The 27,279-nt window shown below is 34.0% G+C and overlaps 1 protein-coding gene across 1 annotated transcript; it reads left to right on the top strand.

Moving 5' to 3' along the window:
* The first annotated feature begins 488 nt into the window (after nucleotides 1–488).
* Nucleotides 489–25,918, top strand: LOC130897881 (uncharacterized). The gene is made up of 5 exons (XM_057806822.1): nucleotides 489–662; nucleotides 11,717–12,011; nucleotides 15,551–15,731; nucleotides 16,588–16,919; nucleotides 25,234–25,918. Exons 2-5 carry the CDS (start codon nucleotides 11,762–11,764, stop codon nucleotides 25,320–25,322), a joined length of 852 nt encoding a protein of 283 aa, XP_057662805.1. The 5' UTR covers nucleotides 489–662; nucleotides 11,717–11,761; the 3' UTR covers nucleotides 25,323–25,918.
* The last annotated feature ends 1,361 nt before the right edge of the window (nucleotides 25,919–27,279 follow it).

The raw sequence follows: 27,279 nt of genomic DNA, 5'->3' as shown, positions 1-27,279 counted from the left end.
ATAAATAAACAAAAAACGTATCAAATAATTCGATTCTAAAGAAAATACTGCGTATCTTACTGCTTCTAAGAAACTGCCACTGCAGTTACAAAAATTTCAAACAACCTTATATATAGCAGATAACTAAGATTTCCATTTTTATTTATGAAATGTCTGTATGTTGTGAAGTAGGATATGTCTACGGGGTATGAACAAAAATATGTTTTAATAATTCTTATAGTTGTTAGTTTATTATTAAAACTTCTTAATGCAATCACAAATTTATATTGATGTAGACCAGAGGTAAACAATTATAATTGAAGAGATAATACTAACACGTAATAAATTATTTTATGTTTAACCTTCAATTTGTCTTCTGTATTATTGGGTTAGAATATGAATTTTAAAACCCGTCCGTACGGTAGGTCGTTACGGGGTGGTTGGGCTGCTTCTAGCGCCAGCCCTGCGCACCATCCTGGACTATCATCTCCAAACTCAAATCACACGCACACTACGTCCAGATGAACTGTCGGGAATACGGGAATTTACAACCTGGAGAGCTTTCGCTCGACTGATCATTGTTAACGTAAAAAATCGTTAATTTTTTTTTGTTTTCGACTGATAATTGTGATTATAATATTTAGTGATGTTTAAATAAACTATATCACCTATGTATGTTTTTGGTGAGTACTTTTTTTAAGTTTAATCATTTCTTTTGGGTTACTAGAAACGGTGGGGCGTTTCAAAATTACAAATCGGAAATGTAAACAACATAAAATAGTAATTTAAGATTCGTACGTGTGAATTGTAATATTGGCAAGTTAATGACAAAATAAGTTCCAAGAAACAATTGTTGACAAAAATAATTTTGATGCTTGTTTATGTAAATTGAATTTGATATAGTTTTTTCAAGAGCTATATGAGGGGATGTAATATTTCATTTTCAAGGTAAAAGCTCCTTTGAATGTGCAACTAAAAAATTGTATACTTGTTTATATATATTTTTTATTTCTAGACCTATAAAGCTCAAATATTTTCTAAATTTTAATCACAGTACTGCTAGAATTATTATTCAGCTTAAAAAAAGCATTTGTTATGACACAAGTGTAAATACAGGGTGTTTCAAAGAAAGGTGATTCCGTCTCTAAGATAAATAGAAACGTGAAAAATATTCATAGTAAAAATGTTCGTAGAGCCATCCGTATTTAAGATGAAGGACGTTGAAGAAAAAAAATATTATTTTAAAATTATACATTTTTTACGATTTCGACGCAACATTGTATTGAAATTTTATACTAACATGTTTTGGAAGCTGATACATCCAATGAATTTGTTTTTATGTCTGACTCTCATAGAGGGCGCTAGTTACACGGTTCGTACCAAGTAGTATTGAGCATTGAGTTGTTTAGAGATACTTGAATCATTCATTTTGACCAAAAAATGGAATTAAGTCGAAGCGAACATTTCTGGGATAATTTTCTATGACTTTGGACGTATGCTAATCGAATTTTGGTGATCGTGGTGCTTCAAAAGACGTCTATAAATGATGACAGGCGACAAATCATGGATATATGCATAAGAGCCCGAAACTAAACAACAATTGACTACATGGATCTGCGTCGGCGTGCGAACATTGGGCAAGACACAAAAACAAAACCACATAGACTAAAAATACACAACGCAAACATTACTTTCGAAAACGATATCAAATACTTGGGACTGACAATTGACACGTGACAGCTATTATTAGAACACGTCAAATTATATAGCAAAAAGCGAATGACATCGGTCAGAAACTGTTCATCATAGCTGGCCGAGACAGGGGACGAAAACCGACGGTACTAAGGGACATTTACGAAAAAGCTTTTATATGCAGCGGAGATTTGGTGCAGACAATAACAAAAATCCTGACATACAGATTGTCATACACATAGTCAAAGAGACATACAAATATAAAATAAACACTATAAGAATTTGCCCTAATGGTAGCAACAGATATTATAACTGAAAACGCACACAAATACAATAATAATCATGTAAGAATTTACTTTGATACCATGGTGGTAACCCAACAGCTGTTGAATGGTACCAGCAGCGACAAAATTATGATAAAAATTGAAAAGAATACTGAGCTAATCATTAAGCACAACATCAAAATAGACAACAAATCGCACTCACCGTTGGATACACTCCAACAACCGTGCCAAAGTTGGCAACATCGCAAAATTTCAGTCTCTCTTCTTGTTTCAATATGGATGAGGTTCGCGGGAAAAGTGTAAACTCCTCGAACTTCTTTATAAAAATTTGTTGATTCAAGTGATAAAACATAAAGATAGAATCCACAAAGAAGACGATTTCTTAATGTAGTAAAAACTCTACAGCCACACATATATGAAATTTGCAAATACATTAGCGAAACAAGCACATACACACCCAGATTCTACATTTACCTAACCGACAACATGTGACATTAAATAACAAACACTACAATTGACAACATGGTAAGACAAATGGAACAAAGCGGACACTGCACGCAAAACTTACGAGATCTTCAAAACAGTAAGAAGATGATAACCGACACTGACTTGGAACACGACTTGTAACTTTTCGATATAATTACCGAAGAGATTGAGATATTTGTCATATCTGTGGACAAGCTTTTTAATACCCTCTTCAAAGATAGTTGCGGCCAATGTAGCTTAACCGTTCAGTAACAACAGATTACAAAACAGACTTTGAAACTTCTGGAAATTCCATAGACAAATCACTAATGGTGAATCTGCGGTTTTCTTTAACCATTCCGTCAACTCGTTGAGCCAAGTCATCTGAAACGACAGATTTGTGTCCTTGCTCCCCTTCTTCATTCGCATCATTAAGGCAATCTTTGAACTTTCAATACCATTCACGCACAATACCATTACCTGAAGTTTTCTTTGATTTCTGCTGCACTATGGCCTTCAGCCTGTAGAAAACGAATCACACTTCGCAATTCACTCTTTACGGAAGACATTAATAAAGGCGAACATGTTTACGTGGCCGTAGCACAACGCCGACTGACGCCTGAATGTCAGCAAGGACGGAATGTGTAGTGCAAGAGCTTCGCAGTCGCCTACAGCGTATGCCCGCTTTCTTCTGCCCGTGTAGCGTCTGCACGGAGCGATCGGAGGTTGACAAAAAAACGGCCATCGTTTTCAGGACCCAGACATATGAACAACTACTACAGATGGTTCAAACTAAGAGACATTGACTAAAAACTATCAAAACCATTTAATGAATGACTGTACAATATACGATAGAAAAACTTAGTCAACAAAACATGACATATCCACCAACAAACATTGACATAACTGACATGACCACAATCAAATGATACGACGAAGACGACCCATAACTTTTACACAAATGAAACACTGCCCGCGTTAGATAGTAACACACACACCATCACAAAACACTACAATTAAACACAAAAAAAGACAAAAGATAAAATAGACAAAAAAATGAAAGAAAACAGTGCCTTCTTTTCCTGCTGATTTTTGGAGTGTGGTTGCTGGGATGGGTTCCTTTGACAGGTATTTCTACAGAAATTGGATAGAAATGGCCTTATACCGAAAGGCTTTCGCTGCCGCAGCTCTGGTGTGAAGTCCCCTACGACCTTTCTCTCATGTATGGGTCATTCAAGACCAGCCGAATCCCTCAAAATGGAAAACATAGTCAGATGGGGACGTAAACGTAGAAGAGCTTGGAACCAACACGTAGACTGGATGACCAGAGAAAGATTAGCAAAGATCGCACGAGACAATAAACCAGGGACACGACGACCTTTAGGCACACTTCCAAAAATATGGATGGATTCATGGACATTAACATCTCAAGTTAACTACAGGCTTAAGGCCTACATTATGTTGAAGAAGAAGAAGAAGAAGAAGAAGCATGAAGTACTTCGAAGCAAATAGTCGCTTGTTTTTTTGGAATAAATGAACATATCGCCATGTTCAACGGTCAACTCTGAATGGTACTCCAGCATTTGTTTGCCAGAAGTGTCTGTAAAAATAAGGAAAAAACTAACCGCTTATAAGCTGTCAAAACATCAAATTGATGTTCCTCATGTTATCTCCAAATCACATATTTTGGAGATAACACAGTCGGAATGGAAAAATTGCTTCGACAATTGGTTCAAACGCCTAGAAAATTATATTGATCTTAATTGAGAATATTTTGGAAAACAATAAAGCCACATCCAATTATAAATATTCGTTTTTATTTGTCTATCTCGAAACTTAAATAGCAACCCTCGTATAAGTTATAGTATACTGTCAATATTTTGAGCCAACATCTATTTTTATTAAAATTGTATGCTAAATGTTAGATTGAAATTTAATAATAATGTACACACAACCAAATTTATATTTTTTCTAATTATTAAAAAAATCTCTATATTTGGGATATTAGCGTTATATAAAATCATTAAAATTTATTTGAATATAAATTAAAAGCTGACTGAAATATTCCTCAAAAATATCAAGTCATTTTTTCATTGTAGTGCTAGTGATTTATGTTAGATCCGGTACTGTTTTCGAAGGTTACGTGTAGGTATATAATCCATCTCCCATAGATTGATGTGTTTATTTAATAGAATGATTTTCTTACTATAGTTGATATAAATGATGCATCGAGTTTATCCATTGTATCAACATTTTTTCTTGTAAAAATCCTACACAAAATTCAATAGATATCTAGAGTAGAACGTATCCGAAAACAAATATCAACATAAATAAAGAATGTTTGTGAGCGTTATTTATAATCATTTTTGACATAAATATCTCAAGTCAATTTTCTTGTGTAGCTTGTCTCCTACTTACAACTGTTTTTTCTATAATAATCTTTGGTAATGGCCTATATTCATATCTTTTTTTCGTATGAATATATATAAAATCTTTTGAATCAAAAACAACTTCCTTTCTGCAAAAATTAGACAGACACACTCTATTATAGTATATTGTTATTCGATGAAATCTTTCTAAAGAACTAAACATTTCGAAGAGGTGCGAAAAAAAACTATTTACTCGGCGTCTACCCACCGTATTAGACATACGTTACGCTCGACTGAGTTATTTGATAAAGTGACTGCGAAGAATTAAAACTTTTATTTTGGATTAGTAATCGAATTTTTATCATTATTTAAATTATGTAATTATCATGTTTTTAGTTCTTATTTTGTTTTAAATATCTGCATCAACATTCTCTATATGCACTCTATGCTTATATGCACTAGCCGCCCCTGCGTTCAACTCGAGTAGCAGCATTAAGTATCAAGATGATTTTTTTCAATTGAAAAACTTAAATAAACGTTGTATAATGAATAGGTGGTGAGTCAAAGTGACAGTTGTAAATATATCAGTTAGAAAAGTATAAATAAATAAACGAAAACTAAAGTACCGTTATGTTTTCTTTAATTGATTGTTAATACTATGAAACTAATAAATTGTATAAACCAAAATATATAATCAGTGACTTACGCGTTTGTATAATATATTGAGTAAATATTCTAAAAGTCTGAGAATTTGTTAAATTTTCAAAACATGTTTATAATCAATTAATAAAATCAATGATTTCAAAGTTTTATGTTTATAAGCCACTTATTGTAGTATGAAACCCCTTATACATTCACGTATTGTCTATTGCCTATGTCTGTTAATATCAGCTCACAGAAGTTATTTTGTAAAGCTCTTTATTCAATACCAAACACAAACAGTTTATAGAATGATTTTATCTATTCAAATATTCATTATTTTATTTTTATATCATGTAACTTGATTTATTAAACTTGTTATGGTACAACCATGGGAATAAGGTTTCATACTTCCTTGAATACAACATACAACTCACTTGTAATCTAGACGTTTTTTCAATATTATTCCGTATTCACCAACTTGGTATTCTACCCTTGAATTATCTTTCTGTTTGGTTTGTATATTAATTTTGGCAATAAACTTGGAAACTATAATATTTTGATTTGAAAATTGATTCATTTAACGAACAGTTGTTCTAAATAAACAAAGCATCTCTCGAGAGGATGATAAAATAATTTTCTTGTACAGAGACGGAGTTTAGATTAGTTTATTTGCCCGAATCGTAGCTTTATCCGTTTGTTTATTCTTCTTTATTGCAAAAAATCTTTTTCGGCCGTTTCTATATTGACGCTATTGTTGTCTGGCATACTTTAATGTTCTCTGAATTTATTCTATGGGGAAACTAATTTTAATATATAGATAGATAGACATCTTAAAGTAATCAACAAACTGTTCTTTGTTTGTGGTATTTGATTATACAAGACACGTATACTGTCATTTTTATTTAATTCCACCAAAAGTTGAACTATTATGAAAACTCAATATCATATAAATAGGTCAAACAATATAATTTCCACAAGTTATTTTCTTCATATAAGGAGTTTTTGCAATTTCTCTGGATAATGAGATATTTTTTTCACTTTTATTAAACAAATTATCTAATCGAGAAACGGGGGGTCTGAAGTACAAAAGTGCCGTTCACACGATGCGATAATTTGACAGAAATAGTAATTTAAACGGATCTGTGCAAATATGTCGTTGTTATGTGATTATAAGATCGTTAATTTTACGTAAAGTTTTTTTGAAAAAAGTCTTTCCGAATACAAACAAAGACTACTTTTTTTAAAGACAGTTTCTAAAGACAAACAACAATTTGTTTTCGTAGAAGACAGTCTGTTAATTCAAATGACGGTTTCGTTCCGTAAAATAACATCTCTAAAGACAAAATGTCGGTTTGTTTTGTAAAAGACGGTCTCTAAAGACAAAATGTCGGTTTGGTTTCGAAAACTACAGTCTCTAAATACAAATGACGGTTTCTTTCCGTAAAATAACATCTCTAAAGATAAAATGTCGGTTTCTTTTGTAAAAGACGGTCTCTAAAGACATAATGTCGGTTTGGTTTCGAAAACGATAGTCTCTAAATACAAATGACAGTTCCTTTTCGTAAAAAAACATCTCTAAAGACAAAATGACGGTTTCTGTTGTGAAAGACGGTCTCCAAAAACAAAATGTCGATTTGGTTTCGAAAACGACAGTCTCCAAATAAAAATGACGGTTTGTTATCGTAACAGACAGTCTCTAAATACAAAAGACAGTTTGTTTTCATAACAGACCGTCTCTAAAGACAAATTGCTTATTTCGTAACAGACAATCTCTTTTGTAAAAGACTGTCTCTAAAGACAAAATGTCGGTTTGGTTTCGAAAACTACAGTCTCTAAATACAAATGACGGTTTCTTTCCGTAAAATAACATCTCTAAAGACAAAATGTCGGTTTCTTTTGTAAAAGACGGTCCCTAAAGACAAAATGTCGGTTTGGTTTCGAAAACTACAGTCTCTAAATACAAATGACGGTTTCTTTTCGTAAAATAATATCTCTAAAGACAAAATGTCGGTTTCTTTTGTAAAAGACGGTCTCTAAAGACAAAATGTCGGTTTGGTTTCGAAAACTACAGTCTCTAAATACAAATGATGGTTTCTTTTCGTAAAATAATATCTCTAAAGACAAAATGTCGATTTTTTTTGTAAAAGACGGTCTCTAAAGACAAAATGTCGGTTTGGTTTCGAAAACTGCAGTCTCTAAATACAAATGACGGTTTCTTTCCGTAAAATAATATCTCTAAAGACAAAATGTCGGTTTCTTTTATAAAAGACGGTCTCTAAAGACAAAATGTCGGTTTGGTTTCGAAAACTACAGTCTCTAAATACAAATGACGGTTTCTTTCCGTAAAATAACATCTCTAAAGACAAAATGTCGGTTTCTTTTGTAAAAGACGGTCTCTAAAGACAAAATGTCGGTTTGGTTTCGAAAACTACAGTCTCTAAATACAAATGACGGTTTCTTTTCGTAAAATAATATCTCTAAAGACAAAATGTCGATTTTTTTTGTAAAAGACGGTCTCTAAAGACAAAATGTCGGTTTGGTTTCGAAAACTACAATCTCTAAATACAAATGACAATTTGTTTTCGTAACAGTCAGTCTCTAAAGACAAAATGTCGGTTTGGTTTCGAAAACTACAGTCTCTAAATACAAATGACGGTTTCTTTTCGTAAAATAACATCTCTAAAGATAAAATATCGGTTTCTTTTGTAAAAGACAGTCTCTAAATACAAAAGACAGTTTGTTTTCATAACAGACAATCTCTAAAGACAAAGTGCTTATTTCGTAACAGACAATCTCTTTTGTAAAAGACGGTCTCTAAAGACAAAGTGTTGGTATGTTTTTCATAATGACAGCTTCTAAATACAAATGACGACTTATTTTGTAACAGACAGTCTCTTTTGTAAAAGACGGTCTCTAAAGACAAAATGTCGGTTTGGTTTCGAAAACTACAATCTCTAAATACAAATGACAATTTGTTTTCGTAACAGTCAGTCTCTAAAGACAAAATGTCGGTTTGTTTTTGAAAATAACAGTCTCTAAATACAAATGACGGTTTCTTTTCGTAAAATAACATCTCTAAAGATAAAATATCGGTTTCTTTTGTAAAAGACAGTCTCTAAATACAAAAGACAGTTTGTTTTCATAACAGACAATCTCTAAAGACAAAGTGCTTATTTCGTAACAGACAATCTCTTTTGTAAAAGACGGTCTCTAAAGACAAAGTGTTGGTATGTTTTTCATAATGACAGCTTCTAAATACAAATGACGACTTATTTTGTAACAGACAGTCTCTTTTGTAAAAGACGGTCTCTAAAGACAAAATGTCGGTTTGGTTTCGAAAACTACAATCTCTAAATACAAATGACAATTTGTTTTCGTAACAGTCAGTCTCTAAAGACAAAATGTCGGTTTGTTTTTGAAAATAACAGTCTCTAAATACAAATGACGGTTTCTTTTCGTAAAATAACATCTCTAAAGATAAAATATCGGTTTCTTTTGTAAAAGACAGTCTCTAAATACAAAAGACAGTTTGTTTTCATAACAGACAATCTCTAAAGACAAAGTGCTTATTTCGTAACAGACAATCTCTTTTGTAAAAGACGGTCTCTAAAGACAAAGTGTTGGTATGTTTTTCATAATGACAGCTTCTAAATACAAATGACGACTTATTTTGTAACAGACAGTCTCTTTTGTAAAAGACGGTCTCTAAAGACAAAATGTCGGTTTGTTTTTAAAAATGACAGTCTCTAAAGACAAAATGTCGGTTTTTTTTAAAATGACAGTCTCTAAAGACAAAATATCGGTTTTTTTAAAAAATGACAGTCTCCAACTACAAATGACGGGTTGTTTTCATAACAGACATTGTCTAAAGACAAAGTGTTGGTTTGTTTTTCATAAACGACAATCTCTAAACACAAATGACGGTTTATTTCGTAACAGATAGTCTCTAAAGACAAAATGTCGGTTGTTTTTGAAAAAGACCGTCTCTAAATCCAAATGACGGTTTGTTTTCGTAACAGACAGTCTCTAAAAACAGTGACACTTTGTTTTCTTTACAGTCTAAAGACAAAATATTGGTTAGTTTTTCATATTGACACTTTCTAAAAACAAAATGTCGGTTTGGTTTCGAAAACGACAGTCTCTAATTACAAATGACGGTTTCTTTTCGTAACAGTTAGTCTCTAAAGACGAAATATCGATTTGTTTTTGAAAATGACAGTCTCGAAAACAAATGACGGTTTATTTCGTAACAGACTCTCTAAATACAAAATGTCGGTTTGTTTTTGAAAACGATAGTCTTTAAAGACAAATGACAAAACACAATAATTTTTCAATAAATTTAAAAAATGGCCAAACTTTTGTTTTTGCTTTGGCTCTATGTCCACAAATATTCCAGAACACATGAAAAGGGGTTATTCTTGCTAAAGCTTGGGTCTTTCTGTTTTTTTTATGTGTTTAGACTGTTTTTTAAAGAGCCGCTGAGCTAACTGATAGCAGTCTAATTTAAAATGGAAACTAATTAAATTTACTACCACTTCTCTATGTGTAATATTTGTCGTGGGATGCGTATTGCGGCAGTTTCCTGAAAATTTAGAGTTTTGGGAAACTTGAGAACCGGTGGCTGTATAGAGCTCGCCTTGGTTTGAAATTGTAGCCTTTTCTGAAATAAATTAACAAAATTTATGTTGTATGAATGGTCTCTCGGGAAGGATTTAATTTTTTTTCTTGGGTGTATACAGAGAGTTTGTAATTTAAATTTAAATTGTGCAAATGTAAGTGGTGATTTGATTTTAATCAAATCAAGAGTATAATCCTCCTGATTTACATTTAAAAGACCGGCGTCAATTTTGAATTTCTTGTAGAAAGAAAAACGTAACTGATGGAAAAATACATTTATTTCAAGGAAATTTAGACCAAACAAAAACATAATCATGCATCTACATATAACTATCATAAAATAATTTTTTTACGATTTTTCTACATCAATAAATATGTTATATTAAATATAATTTCGCTTCGTATTGATTTTAAAATTAGGATTGGTGCTAACCTCATGATTAACACTAGAAAATAACAATTTTAAAACAATTATTTAACTATTATTTTCGATTTACATTGTATATTCATCATAATTGATTATACAGATTAATTTTTTTATTTCTGAACTCGAAATCTACAAGCAAAATTTTTTAAATTCGTCGGAACTTTTGATTCAGTACAAGAGTTTTCTATTAGCCCAGTCAAATAGGTCAAAAATAAAAGTTAACATCAGATTAACAGAAAAGTTGCTGAAAACTCATATAGATCTTCATTTTGTTATCCAAAAAGTTGTTTACTGAAATCTTGTGATCTCGCTTCTAGATTATAGGTCAAATATCACAAAACTCGTTTTTTTTGCAAATATTTTGTGTCTTATGGCTTCTTTAGATATAGGATGGTGAACGTTCATAACATAGTTGTCTATAGCATAATGTTTAGTCAACAGTTAAGTAATTCAGCAACAGTACGAGTCTGTGATTTGTAAATTCTACTTTACATATAGTAAGGATGTATACAATGTGTCCCAATTTAGTTAAATGACGTCATCGCCATCGAAGACCTTCCTAACCTCGTAGACGACCTCATTTCTTCCAATAGGGTAGTTAATATTTGTTGCTCGCTTTCCATTCTACTTCTATGGGTTCAGTAGAAGTGTTTGGCTGACCTCTTCTCTTTTTCAGAAACTATTAAGCTTCTAGTTTTTTCTTCTATGTTGTGTCTTGTTCTTACCAAATTATTGATCGATTTATTACGGCTAAAAACAACTTTAAAGTGTAGATCTACTTGTTAAAGATGTCCCTACTCAAGACCCTGCTCTTTTCTTCTTTAGTCGTCACTGGTGGTCGTGGTCAATTGTTTTTTCTTGGCAGCTTTCTCAGATGGATGTTGGGGTGGTTCTTCAACTCTTGTAATCTTCATCTGGAGGTTTTCCATGATTTCTCCCAGGGCGATGTTCTGCTAGGATTATCGTGGTGTAGATCCACGCAGCTGGAGCTTGGTCTTCAGTTCCAGCGTCGATCGTTTGGTTCCTTAACATTAGCCGGATTTTTCTATGCTTTTAAAGTACCTCTATAGTCCAAGGGATTGATATGTGGAGATCTCCGTGGCTACTACATAGGCTCCCTTCAAACTATCCATTTGCCTGAGAATACAGAATCGAAATATCCACGAAGTATTAACGAATATAAGCTCAAACGTTTTTCTGATTTTTTATCAAGTATAACCGTCAAATTTATTTTTTTACAGTGATGGAAATTGGTGAACTTTTTGCTCAAATAAAAAATTAAAAAAATGATGGCCGATAAGGCGGTATCGACCGAAGACTTATGGGTAGAAGAAGAAAAAATAAGTGTTGCTGTGAGCTTAATTCGGTTAGAATCGATTTTGCAAACTTTATTAGATAACAAAGTAAAAGCCTTAAGAAATGAAAATCGAAACACTTCCAGTATTCATTCAAGTCGAAAGTCCATTTTGAAACGATTAAGACTTATGTCGACTTCCAGTCAAAGCACAATCAAAGAGGAAAATGGAAAAGGAAAGGGTAAGGACATCGAGGTAAAAATTAAGACCCCAATGAAACGTAAATCAGAAGTGGAAATTGTTTTAATCAAATCAGGTAATTTCGGCGACATCTCTATGTGTTCATTGATATAATCTATGCTCTGTAAAAATCTATTTATCGTTTGACAATTGACAACAACGTTTTTGTGACACAAAATACATTATTTTATCTATCCTTATCTATCCTTAGAGATGTCGCTAATTTTTCCTTCTATTTTCTGTTGAGGCGCCATGTTTTTGTCATACAGTGTCTGGAGCACTGTGTATTCAAAATTATACACATCTTTCTACTTAGTAAACGCACCGTGTATCCTTTAGGAACACGTTTTCTACACATCTATTATACAAAAATGAAAGCCCTGGCCTGTCAGATTTTTCCGATGTAAATAGTCTGGGAATCGGTGTTTTTACAAAAACTTTATAGACTTTTTTATTTTAGGTTAATATTTCTAGGTTAGGAGATGAGTAATCAATAAAACCATTTATATTCTTGTTGTATTTTTATTTTATAAATTATCTTTTTATGGCACTGGAAAAGACTAAATAGTAAAAAAAAATTAGTGACAATAATTGAAACAACTTTTGGAAAAAGTCACTTCACAAATAGAACATGTTGTTACAACTTGAAAAGCTTTTCGTAGTTTTCCGTCGATGGTTTTTTCTTGTCGACCGTATTTGTTATAAAATTCAGAACAAAGAGCTTTATTTTTCACTTCATTTTTCATATGAACCAGGTAATGATTAGTACTGACCGAGCTACGTGTAGCAGCCACTGATTGATTCTTTCGAGTATACCTGTAATAACTGTGATTGTTAGTTTCTTTTTATAGGTATACTAGTTATACAAGGAATGGGCGTTCATTAAGCTGGTGCCCCATATAATTACAAACATCAGTTTCGGATACAATTTGGTGCAAGATAAGAATGAGAAATCACATCAAATAAATTAGCAAAGAAACGGTAGAAAAAAAAGTACATGATATAAATTTTACGATGATGTATTGATATCTAGTTAGCCTAGATCAGTTCCATGCATAAACAAAATATTGCGTTACCATAACAACGAACAATAAATTATTAGAAGTGTCTGTGTAAAGTTTGACGTCAAAAAAGTAAACCAAAGCTACGAAATAAATTAAAAGAAAAAAGATGTCCACCGAAATTGTGAAAAGTCATCATCAAGTACCTATATTTAAAAGGGTTGAGATTTACGAAGATATGCTTAATACCCTTGGTGATCAATGTCCTTCGTATGCGACCGTGAAAAATTGGACTGCAAGCTTCAAAAGAGGTAAATTTTCCATTGAAGATGATGACCGATCGGGGAGGCCAGTTTCTGTGTCAATCCCCGAAAATAACGATACAGTCCATGACATGATTTTATCAGATCGTCGAATTGGGCTAAAACGTCAATTTGGACGTGAGAAAAATTGCTGCAAAATGGGTCCCCAAATTTTTGAATGTTGACCAAAAGTATGGAAGGGTAGAAGCATCGCGTTCGATCTGTGCTCGATTTGAAAACGATGTATGCTTCTTAAACCGAATTATTACTATGGATAAGACTAGTATGGATTTCTACGATCCAAAAACAAAGCAACAATCTATGGAATGGCGACACTCTGGTTCTCCAAGACATAAGAAGTTTCGTGTCCAAAAATCTGCTGGAAAAGTTCTTGCTTCAGTTTTTTGGGATTGCCATGGAGTAATCATGATTAATTTTTTGGATAAGGGTAGAACAATAACTGGAGATTACTATTCGACATTACTGACCACTCTACGGGAAAAAATTAAAGAGAAAAGACGCGGAAAGCTATCCAAAGGTGTTTTTTGTTTTTGTAGGACAACGCCCCTGCACACAAATCTCATGTTGCCATGCAAAAAATTCGTGATTTAGGGTTTGAATTACTAAAACACCCCTCTTATTCACCAGATTTGACTCCGTTCGACTATCATCTCTTTCCTCAACTGAAAAAAAATTTAAAAGATCGTAAATTTTCTTCCAACGAGGAGGTAATAAAAGCTATGGAGGTCTGGTTTGCAGAGCAAGAAGAAACATTTTTTTTGAAAGGTCTAGAGACGTTATAGGTTCGCTGTAATAAATATATCCAAGTTTTTTTTGACCGGAAAAAGCATTAAATGCAAAAAAACTGTTCGTCAAAAGCATTTGAAAAATGTAGATGGCCAGATTCTTATACCACTTCAAAGACTTGCGTGTGCAGGGATAATAAGCGAGGAGTTGGTCGATTTGGTCGACGCCACTCATAGATTTATTATAAGAAAATACCATTTCTGGTTTTCTTATGATAATCTCCCGTCCCCGAAGAGTTTTGGTGACTTCGACTAGATCGCCTCGGGTTTCTGATGAAATCATAAGTAACTCTCGCTTATCTTTCCATTTCATCACGCAAATCCCATCAGTGGTAAATTACTGGACCATCTCACCTCTTTTCAATTTCTTTTGTACGATATCAATTGGGTTGTGTCTCCGTTTTTGTCGTAGAAACGACCTTTACGGTTTATAAGAAGGGTTAATACTGAATCGAACGGTGTACAAAACTTTAAGAGTTTCAATGGTGGGGGAATAGGTCAACGAGCGGGTAACCGTAAGGCTATCATTATACTAGAATGCTAGCATCAGGGAGGTTAGCGGGGCATTAAATCAAATGTGAGCGATTAGACTAGGATGCCAGCATCGGATGCTAAAACAGCCACCCGGAGGCTCGATTTTGTGCATCCCCACTGGGATGCTGAAATGCGAGAAGCACAAAATCAGTTGTGGGGCATTGGTCCAAATGCGCCTGCTAGAATCCGAGCAGGCGCTCTAATTGACATTTGATCAGAGTTATGACTAGCTTCTCTTCGGGTGAAATTGGTCTGAGGAATTTTGTATAGAGATGTCGCTTTGGATGTAGCCTAGAAGGTCTTTGAAAGAAGGAAGTGACATTCTAAAGTAATTAAAAAACTTCCTTTTTGCACGACGCCTTCTTTTCTTAATTAGTAACATCAGCAACAGCATCTCTTCATTCGTTGGTGCCATATTGACGACTGGCAAAAAATTTAAATAAAATAGCAGTCCGGGATGCTAGCATCCCCACACAAATTCGACTCAAAGTGGGATGCTAACATCCCGGATGCCAGTATCTCGGATGTTAGCATCCTAGTATAATACTAGCTTAACTAGTAACGCCACAGCCGGTCCCTCGAGTGAGGGACGCCGCCCGGCAGGCAAGACCGTTTGGCCCCTCATATGAAGGAGCCCGTATTGAATGTTTTAAGCAATCTGATTATAACAAAATAATCGTTTATTCTTTAAATTCATCTACATACGTTTATTGTGGACTAAATCAATTCTTTCCGTTATATTTTATTCTCTCAATCACTTCTTCAGTTTCTGTAGATTTCTGGTTATTGTTGACTATATTAGCATTTCTTTATATTCTACTTTCTCAAACACTTTTATATTTTCTGTAGATTTCCGTTTCCTTTCCAGTTTTAAAGAGTATCTCTTCATTGTTACAGCTTTGAAAAAAGATTCTTCCATATCCTCCAGTACTCTTCAAGCTTGTCAATGTAGGACGCCCAATTTCGAAGTACCGTCAGTTAACGAAAGAGACAAAGACAATATTCACGCTAAAAAATGTCCTACTAATACAAATCGATCAACTAATTGTTGTTGCGATCACGAATTAGAAGAACACACGTAAGTAAATTTATTATTGTATTCCATTTAAGGAGAAGATAGTCTTATGTTACCCGGACTGATTTTCTTCTGTTTTCTTGTTAAAAGACCCCCCAAAAAGGTCCTAGGACTCAAGTTAACCCATAAGAAGACGCCCCCACACACGCTAAATAAGCAGGTGTACAACGGGGACAGCTACCTATAAAGAAGGCTACTTGGATTAGATATCTTCTTGTCGAAATAGGTTAGAACAGGTTTAACCTTAGAAGAGAAACATTACGACCCCACAACAGCGACTACAAGGGTGTATGTCCATCGGACCTAACAAGAAGGAATCTATCATAGAACTAGGGGAAGAGAAAGAAGACTACGCGCTTAAACGTGACTCCAAACACGATAAGAATCTGTCGGAATGACATAAGGTAGTGGCATGTCTTGTTTAGCATCCATCCGTGGACTATATCCGATGATGGCTTTCTCACGCGTGGAGGTTCAAGAAGCATCATTGCTAAATACATTCTCTGTCGTGGAATATCAAAATATACTTGCATGAGGAAAATTCAATGGTTATATTGTACAAAAACCTTAATTTTTATTGTGCCTCGTATCAGAGTTGTTTTCAACATTTACAGCTCGACTTCTTGAAATTCGGGATTTATAGTAGACATCAGTATCTTCAAGAAGGCTACACACTGAGTCTACACTCATCAGTTTCTACTAGATCTGGTGGCATCCGGTGCGCTCTGAAGTGGTAGTATGGAAGCGCTCCGAGTCTATAAATCTATTTTTTGTCATTTAACATTTGCCTTTAATAATTTCCTATAGATCGTGAACTTTGTTTAGATATACTCTATATTCTCAAAGTTATTTGTTACAGGTTGCGTTATGACGAACACTATATTTCACTCGGAGTAGATCCCGAAAAACCTAGTCCTTTAGACGATATTTTGGCGGAAGAAGCTTTATATAGAGCTAGGAAAAAAAGAAGAAAAAGAAGGAAAAAATTAATGAAGAAACGTATGGCGATGGCTCAAAACGCTTGTTATATGGAAGAAGGAGAATTAAACGAATCTTATAAACATTTAACGGTCGATGAATCATCTAGAAGAGCAAAATGGACCATAGTGGCTACGGCCTTTTTGTTGCTTTTCATGTGCCTACTCCTAGTCGGTCTAACTCTCAGAATGGCTCCAATCATAGACGAAATGGGTGAGCTGTTATTTCGATATTATAATATTTAATTCATGTCATCGATCCATCCTCCAATATTTATAATCAGGCGCACTTTTATCGTGAAACATGTCCAATTAAGGCACTAAATTGATTTACTTGTTTGGGGTAACTCAGAATATGTTATCAACTGGTGAAATTCACTATTCTTGTCGCGCGAATAAAGCGAAAGTAGAAGGAGGACACTGCTTACTGATTTTCCTTTCTAATATTTCCCACAAAAACTCAATCGAGCTGAGTTCGGGCCTCTGTGATGGCTAAATCATTACTTTCAGTACATTCTTCCTTTTCAACTGTTTGCACAGCTTCACTACGAAGGTAGTGGAAAGGTAGCACAAAAAACAAATTTCGATAACTTAAACTTACCATGATGTATCAAAAAAACTATGTACAATGAAAGAATAAAAACCAAGTCGCGCGAGCTAAGTCTCTAGAACCTAACGGCGTTCGAAATCTGATCGCTTCGTTATGTCGAGAATGAATGAATTTCTCCTCGATTCTAAACGCCTCGCCTGGGTTAGTCTAAGTATGGAACAAAGAGCAGGTAGATTGGTTATCTCTAACCAATCGTTATTGGTTTTTCCAAATTGTATGCTATTAGGACATTAAGAAGGTTTTCTGGGTCAGGTATCTGTCAGTCAGGGGTGAACGAATGATTGTTTTATCGAAGAAGTTTGTATGGAGAAATGTGTACCTTTATTTTTAAACGCCAGGGCACTTGGCGCGGTCGCCACATGTACTAAATTTTTAATAGCTTCCTTTCTTCATAATTCCTTCAATTTTTACAAGGTCTTCAGTCGCCCTTTCTCCAAAACATCCCCAAACCACCACCGAGTCTCCACCGTGTTTTACAGTCGAGATTACTTATAGATCTAACATCCTAGCTTCACAAAAAAATATCTGGGTCAAAAAGTTTTCATCAGAGCACGTTCTTGCATCTCATAGGGTTAACTGGGACTAAACTACAATCATAAACACTGAAGAAATAATTCACAGTTGAAGAATAATAAACAAATCAGCCGGTACTTGCAAATAACAAACAAATAACTATTATTTTTGGTTTGTGCGTTACCATTTTGATCTCCACTTGAAAATAGGAAAGAGAAATTTGTCAAAATATATTGTTTTGAAATTTAATGAATGGATTATGATATATATCTAGTAATTTATTTATAATACTTTTCAAAGTTCTTCAAGTTTTTCAAGATTATAGAATTGCGTTTCCCGCTACATATTTTTATGAAAATTTGTAATTAGGTTTAATTTACCTTGTAGATCATTTTTAAAAAGTTTTTAGTACCGGCTTTTTAATCTAAAGTGGTGAAAACCACCCCTTACGCAGAATAATTAAATAAGTTGAAAAAATACCTTGCATGAATTAAAATCAAACTTTTCTACGAGAAAAAAGTATTTTTATATATGGCGAAGTATAATTCTTATAATGTTTATCATATTTCATCCCCTATACTACCCTTAATGATAACATTATATAGAAAAAGATTTTTTTTTAACTTTAAGACGTTTTTTCAATACTTCATAATAACTAATAATCATTCTAGTACTTAGTGGTTCAAACATTAATTCATAATAATATTTCCATTCTTAAAAACAACCCTTTTATCATTAAATTTATGAAAATAAAATGTAAACCCTTTTTTTGTTTACTATATTTTCAATGATTTAAAGGAAAAATAAGAATAATGTATATAATAAATTTTTTATTATTTTTTATAAAATGGAATGTAATTATGTTTCATCGATTTCTTCCTCTTCTTCGTCATCTTCATCTGTAATAAGGAGGCAATTTAAAAAGCTGTCACCAGAGCATGTTCCACATGTAGAATTGGCATAATAGTCCAAGTCCTGTGTATGTTCAGTCCAAAAACGTTGCGACAAGATAGCTTTAGTTTTCTCGCGATAATTTTTTTAATTTTCCAACTATGAAATTGCTGGTAACTCGAATATTATGTATTTTTTTAAAATTCAAAGTCAAAGAGCCCAAGAACAGTGGGCCTGGTTCTTTACTACAATCTTTAAACTGCGATCTTTCTTGTTATTTTTTGTCATACATTAAATTGTTGGATAAAAAAGATCTAATTACTTTTATTTCTTATGTTTTTTTGTTACTGCTTTATTTAAGGTAATATTAACCAAAGTAGTACTTAAATTTTCAAAAATATTGATCACAACTTGCTTCAAAATAAAGTATATTAAGGAGTAATTATATAATTTTTATATTCATGGAAAATTCATTACTGTTTGTATCGTTTTTTTTTATCCAAATGACATGAAATCAAATTTATTGATTTTTTTTTTCATCTCGTTCATAAAATGTTCAATACATTTTTCTATAATATTTGATATTTGATTAGTTCTGAGTTCGTGATTAGTAATTATTATAAAGTTTTTTAAATTCTTATTTCTTAGACCTTTTGATATGTTTATGTTTCTAAATGTTCTTGGTCTCTTCTGTTTTTTAATAATTTTTTTAAAAAAAGATAAAAATTGAGGTTTCGACATTTCTTTAAGTCTTTATCGAAATATTATTATATATATTATATACTAGCCATATATCAGATATTTTTGCACTTTGATAAATAAATTTGAGTTAAAGTTATTTCTGTTTTGATGGGCTCCAACTCTATTTCTTACATTTTTCCTGCAAGTTTTACATTTTCAAAGTTATTTTCAAAAAAAACCGTATAAAAATGCTCTTTTTTACACGAAAACTAAATATTTTCAACTACAGATAACTTAAGAAATAATCGCTTGAATAAATATTTTCATACAACATTTTTTCCATGGAATTCCTTTTTTTGTCCATTCCTGCACTTATTTGTGAGATTATATTTCCAAACCCTTAGAATGGGTGGCTTCAACCTCATAGCCAATAATATTACACGTTGATATGAATTAGTTGCCGAGACCAAAAATCTTTGGAAAAACTCCTGATTGACTGGTCTATTTATTTATCAGCAATATGACAATTTTTTTATTCTTTTGCTATCGAGGCCAATCAGTGATTGACCTCACCATCTGCTCTATGAATAGAGTGAATATGTTCAGCTCTTGGAGGGTGTCGCAGGAGCTCTCAATGTCGTACCACCGATACATTCTCTTCGAGCTGAACAAGGACTCCGACTTGGTAACACCTGTCTTCAGAAACCCAACTAAGAACTCTTTCGAGAGGAGCTCACTGGCCGTTTTGTGGACATACCGGCGAGATTTAATCTTGCTTCCGACATTGAGATGGCTGTTACTAAACAAACGCGACCACAGAGGCATTTGAAAGTAGCTGTCCTTCCAGACGGAAACCTGATAATGCTCGGAACCCTTGGTGGAACCACTCTACGGAGGAACACCGGAAAATATCACGCAGGCTCTTGCGCAAGGCCGAGCGTTCAAAACTCCACGCTGACAGGGTTTCACAACGCATAAAGACAGTACAAAAAAATTCCAAGAGACAGAGCTGGAGGAAGTTCTGTGAGGGTGTCACCAGGAAATCCCCGACAGCGCGTCTCTGCAAGGCTCTATCCAGGAATCACTAGCTCAATATGCCTCCCGGAAGGCGGGAGCACTTCCCGGGCTCCCAATCAAATTCACACGGATTACGTTACGGCCAAAAAGATAATAAACTACGGGAGAGTAAGCTGGGCTGTTAAAGGATGGCATATATCCATGTCTTCTTCAACAGGCTCTAGAGATATTGGCTTCTGACCTGGTACGGATCTTCAGATCCTGCCTTGCTAAGGAGTACATACTTGAAAAATGGAAAGAAGGGAAGGTAGTATTTATTTTTTAACCGGACACTGCCATCCAAGACGTCATCTTCACATCATGGGCATTACGGATGATCCGGAGTGCCGCTGGTGCATGGAGGAGGACGAAAGTGCAGACCACGTTATCTGTGAGTGCTCTGAACTCACGCGGGCGCGGTTTAAACACCTGAGCAAAGCCCAAACCTGCCTAACGACATCAAAGAGTTCAAGCCAAAGCGCCTGATCGGCTTCTCAAAGGACATCGGACTTTGGTGACATCAAGTGGGGTACGACTGACCTATCTGAAGGCTTCACGGCTGCCCACACCTACGAACTATGAATTATGATAATTTTTTGTGTAGATGCGAGTCTCAACTAAACAAACTTTTAATTTATACAATCATTTGGCGATCAATACAGTCCCTGTATATTATAAACATCAATTTGTAGTGGATATGTTTATGTTTGAAACTGAACCTATTTTTTCTATTTATATCTCTTTTAAAGGCATCATCACACAATTTACGATACGGTAGTTAATTTTAACACAAATTTTGTAATCTAGTGGATTTAAATTCAGTATTCAACTACACATCAGAGAAAAAATGTGTTCGATTATCGACAAAAAAAGCGATACTAGCATTTTTTTGCAAATTCCGGACATCGATAATTTCAGTTCGAGATCGAGTTCGTTTTCTGATTATAAACGTGGCGGTCATTCGCAGAGACAATTGAGAAAAACCGTGTCCTTGGAAGAAATATTATACAAAAAGAGGAGAGAAAATTTATTTACAAGAAAGAAGTCGAGCAGAAGGAGTACTCAACTTACGCCGAGGAAAAAACATCGAAGATGCAGCGATCATTTACATATACCGAAACGTTATTCATCAAAATATTTCGCAGACAACGAATCTCGAAGAAACTCCAAGTTATCTACGAGAGATATATACGGGATGAATTTTTATAAAGACTTTTCAGCGAGAAATTCAAGGAGAAATTCGTGTTGCATCGATATGTCGGGTAGAATTTCATCTAGAAGAAATTCGTCTCGAAGAGACTCGTATAAACTAAATAGGAAACAATCCGTTTCGAATTCCTTCCGCGGAATAAACGAAGAGGAACAAAAAATTTCGAAAAACAGAAAAATGATAGTTATAACTATAATACTAATATTTTTCATATTGGCCTTCGTTAGTATTCTAGTTGTGGTGGTTACTTTAACCCACAGATCTACTGCTGTTATACAAGTCCATAATTCTACTAAAAATGTCACATATTACACGTTCTCTGGGGATCCAAATTTGTTATGTAAACATCGGGAATTCGGCACATTATGGTAAGTTTTAAAACAATAAAACGCAGGTTGTTCTCTTGTATCGAGTGGTCAACTAAAATGAAAACAAATATTTACAATTTGTGTCTTACTGTCTTATCGAAATATTCTTAATTCAGATCAATAAACTTTGCAAGCGTTTTAACCAAAGGATTTTATCTATTCCGACTGAGATCCAAGGTGTCCGCCTGGAAGGTATACTAATTTGTTTTTGCCATCATTTTGGTAAACATTAGTGTTGACAGTTCATATTTGGCAGTCTTGAAGTAGAGACGTGGAAAAATATTCGGCATACCAACGTGTTTTAATCATTTAAACATTTTATCAAAATCAATCATCGATTACTGTGACGATTAGATATTTACGTGGAATTTTTGGGAGAAACAACGTGCCAACAAGACGCACTATTTATCTAGTAGTGAATGATTTCGAAGAAATTTGTACGGCGGCGTAAATGGTCTTCTAGAAGAAGCTTTTGTGCCAACTGAATCTTAAATTGAAACAAATGCAAATCCTTGTGCAAAATTGTGGTCAAAGTTGTTCTTTGAACCTCCTGAGCACGGCAACGAATTGAGGTTGATGGATTGTTTTGAACACTTTCTTGAGCAGCAGTAATGTTTTCAGCTGATCTTGCACTACGTTGTGGTCCATGCTTGAGCCTATCAGCTTTATAGTCCAGTCATTTTAGTAAGTTCACCTCGGAATTCGAGATACCCAGCTATAAGTCTGTAAATACTTGTATATTGACAGCCTAAGAGTTGTCTCAAAACCTACATATGGTAGGATGTACGCAAGTAGTAAATTTCAAGGTCAAAGGTCACAAAAATCGGTTTTTTGCGCTTTTTTTGTAAATATCTCATTTCCTATGAGCTTTTTGCTATTTGTATTTCTTATCAATATTGTAGAATATAAAATTCTCTACAAATTTTGATTGAAAAAATTTTTTATACGGTGAACCATTTTTGAGATAGAGGGCGGAGAGCGCGCGGTTACAGGATCACTTCAGGTCAACCGGTGCAGACAAGATATTGATTTACTGTCTTACGAACAAGAAATTTTCTTTAAAAAAGTTGGGAAAGGAAATGTAAAAACGAAGATATACTCGACTAAAAGTTTTGATAATTATCCTCATTCCAAAACACATATTTTATTTCTGCACGCATTAAGTGGCTGTGACACAACTTTTTAAAAAGGGAACAAAATCATTTTCAAAAGTTGCTTTGAGAAACTGACAAATTTGGATGAACTAGTTGCAGCATTTGAGGAAGAAAATCGTTCGGCCCAGAGATTATTAGAGAGTGGAACCCAAACCTTATTGGCAATTTATAATGCTCCGAAATCTGTGAAAAGTCTCGATCATCTTCGTTATATGCATTACGTCAAGTCTACAAAACTTGATAAAACTTGTGCAGCTTTCAAATATTCCACCAACAAGTGCAGCTACTCATCAACATTTTAAACGTGTTGATCTGAAGTGGTCCTGTGACCGCGCGCTCTCCGCCCTCTATCTCAAAAACGGTTCACCGTATAAAAAATTTTTTCAACCAAAATTTGTAGAGAATTTTGTATTCTACAATATTGATAAGAAATACAAATAGCAAAAAGCTCATAGGAAATGAGATATTTATAAAAAAAGCGCAAAAAATCGATTTTTGTGACCTTTGACCTTGAAATTTACTACTTGCGTACATCCCACCATATGTAGATTTTGAGACAACTTTTAGGGTGTCAATATACAAGTATTTACAGACTTACAGCTGGATATCTCGAATTCCGAACTTACTAAAATGACTGGACTATAAAGCTGATAGGCCCAAGCATGGACCACAACGTAGTGCAAGATCAGCTGAAAACATTACTGCTGCTCAAGAAAGTGTTCAAAACAATCCATCAACCTCAATTCGTCGCCGTGCTCAACAGCTTGGTGTTCAAAGAACAACTTTGACTACAATTTTGCACAAGGTTTTGCATTTGTTTCAATTTAAGATTCAGTTGACACAAAAGCTTCTTCCAGAATACCATTTACGCCGCCGTACATATGCCAATAGAATGTTACAGCTCGCTCATGACAACCCCGATTTTCATGAAAAAATCATAATGAGTAACGAGGCACATTTTTATTTGAATAGATGTGTGAATAAACAGAATGCAATGGAAAACCCTCAAATTATTCATCAGTCACCTTGGCATCCATTGAAAGTGACAGTCTGGTGTGCAATTTGGTCAGGAGGAATCGTTGGACCTAACTTCTTTGAAACTGAACGATAACTGTCAATGGGGAGCGATATTTTCATTTGTTTAAAAAGTTTTTATCGCCACGGCTGCATGCTTTGGGCTTGATTAACATGTGGTATCAACAAGACGGTGCCACATCGCATACAGCCAGGATTACAATGAAATTACTGAGAGACCTCTTCCATAACAAGTTATTTCAAGAAATGGTGATGTTGATTGGCCTCCACGGTCGCCTGATTTGACTGCTCTGTGAGAATATCTGAAAAGCAAGATTCATGCGAACAAACCAGAAACGCTGGAGTAACTCAAACAAAATATTTGTGCTGAAATTAATGAAATACCGCGTGAAATGTGTGAGAATGTAATGAAAAATGCGCTCAAAAGGACTCGTCATGCGAAATCAATTGCTCGCACGGCCTTAGGACTTTTGTTGCTTTGCGGCTAGCTACGTTTGATCTCTAGGCCCTGTGGCGACGTCCTTGGCGACCACGATTGTATCAAAAATCACGGTGGATCGAGATTGTGCTTCATCATCAAAAATCGAGGCGAGTTGTTCGACACAGTCATAGAAAATCACCGCGCAAAATTGTAAACGACTCAAATAGCACTCGTAGCACAACACGTTCTGATGTCAATGTCAGATTTGACATATTCACATCAGTGTTGCCATATCCCAAAACTTGAGTAGCAATTCTCGTATTTTGGCGTATTAGTTGACGCGTATCATCATTTTCCACTTTTTACGACCATCATTGAACATTTAATACTTAATTATTAAGTTTCAGTTGCCGTATCGCTTAATTTCGTTCAAAATTTGATCGATACTCGTTGAAAGAGATTGCATTTTGATGTTTTTGTGCCATGCGCCTTATATATACATGTATAAAACACACAGCTGGAAAAAATGAAATAAATATTATTGTTGTCTTTATGATAAAATGTGTTTTTTGACGTTTTTATTTTACAGTTCGTAAAGAAAATGAAGAATTCGTCAATTCTCTTACAAGACACCGAAATTCTTCGGCAGCTCATTCCGTCCAAATGAACCATACGTAAAGACAGTAGATAGAAATAAGTACACCACTATTATTAAAATATTTTTTTCGAGAAACTTGTGGCGTATTAATAATGGATTATATTATTATTATTATTATTATTAAATAAACCCGTAAAATCATGAACAACAAGTGAAACTGTGAACTGAAACTGATTATCTATACTCAACAGCTAAAAAACCGGACGTTCAGATTTGGTTTCATGATTTTTTGTTAAATACGTTTAACTTTAATTTATGGTAAGACTTAGTTTATTTATGAATTATTTCCACAAATGATTTTTAAATTTTTATTATTATCAAAATATTATGAAATGAAGAGAAGGTTGATGTTTTTTGTTTGTAAAAATCGATGTAGCTCATCGTAGCATACCTTGTATAATTATACTCTAAATTACTTATTTCTATACAGAGTCAACCACAAAGATAATCAATCGATCTCGTTGAAAGTATGTATACATTAGATTTTGAGGAAATATAATGTACAAATCTGTCATTTGTCAACTCATTCTCTTTCACTTTCATCAGACAGCGTCTTCAGAGACGTAACGATTGTTTTCTATGGCCCACTCTGTGTATCTAATATTAGATTAAAAAGAAAACGGATACTAAACATTAGACTGAATTAAATTTTGAAATTATACCGTTGACGGTATACATTAGATTTTGAGGAAATATAATGTACAAATCTGTCATTTGTCAACTCATTCTCTTTCACTTTCATCAGACAGCGTCTTCAGAGACGTAACGATTGTTTTCTATGGCCCACTCTGTGTATCTAATATTAGATTAAAATGAAAACGGATACTAAACATTAGACTGAATTAAATTTTGAAATTATATCGTTGACGGTATACATTAGATTTTGAGGAAATATAATGTACAAATCTGTCATTTGTCAACTCATTCTCTTTCACTTTCATCAGACAGCGTCTTCAGAGACGTGACGATTGTTTTCTATGGCCCACTCTGTGTATCTAATATTAGATTAAAATGAAAACGGATACTAAACATTAGATTGAATTAAATTTTGAAATTATATCGTTGACGGTATACATTAGATTTTGAGGAAATATAATGTACAAATCTGTCATTTGTCAACTCATTCTCTTTCACTTTCATCAGACAGCGTCTTCAGAGACGTGACGATTGTTTTCTATGGCCCACTCTGTGTATCTAATATTAGATTAAAATGAAAACGGGTACTAAACATTAGATTGAATTAAATTTTGAAATTATATCGTTGACGGTATACATTAGATTTTGAGGAAATATAATGTACAAATCTGTCATTTGTCAACTCATTCCCTTTCACTTTCATCAGACAGCGTCTTCAGACGTAACGATTGTTTTGTATGGCCCACTCTGTGTATCTAATATTAGATTAAAATAAAAAACGGATACTAAACATTGGACTGAATTAAATTTTGAAATTATATCGTTGACGGTATAAATTAGATTTTGAGAAAATATAATGTACAAATCTGTCATTTGTCAACTCAGTCCCTTTCACTTTCATCAGACAGCGTCTTCAGAAACGTAACGATTGTTTTCTATGGCCCACTCTGTGTATCTAATATTAGATTAAAAAGAAAACGGATACTAAACATTAGACTGAATTAAATTTTGAAATTATACCGTTGACGGTATACATTAGATTTTGAGGAAATATAATGTACAAATCTGTCATTTGTCAACTCATTCTCTTTCACTTTCATCAGACAGCGTCTTCAGAGACGTAACGATTGTTTTCTATGGCCCACTCTGTGTATCTAATATTAGATTAAAATGAAAACGGATACTAAACATTAGACTGAATTAAATTTTGAAATTATATCGTTGACGGTATACATTAGATTTTGAGGAAATATAATGTACAAATCTGTCATTTGTCAACTCATTCTCTTTCACTTTCATCAGACAGCGTCTTCAGAGACGTGACGATTGTTTTCTATGGCC

This window comes from Diorhabda carinulata, chromosome 9 (assembly GCF_026250575.1).
Source record: "Diorhabda carinulata isolate Delta chromosome 9, icDioCari1.1, whole genome shotgun sequence".
In the NCBI taxonomy this organism is placed as follows: Eukaryota; Metazoa; Arthropoda; class Insecta; order Coleoptera; family Chrysomelidae; genus Diorhabda; species Diorhabda carinulata.
The sequence above is the reverse complement of the archived record's forward strand: the minus strand, read 5'-3'. Positions and strand labels throughout refer to the sequence as shown.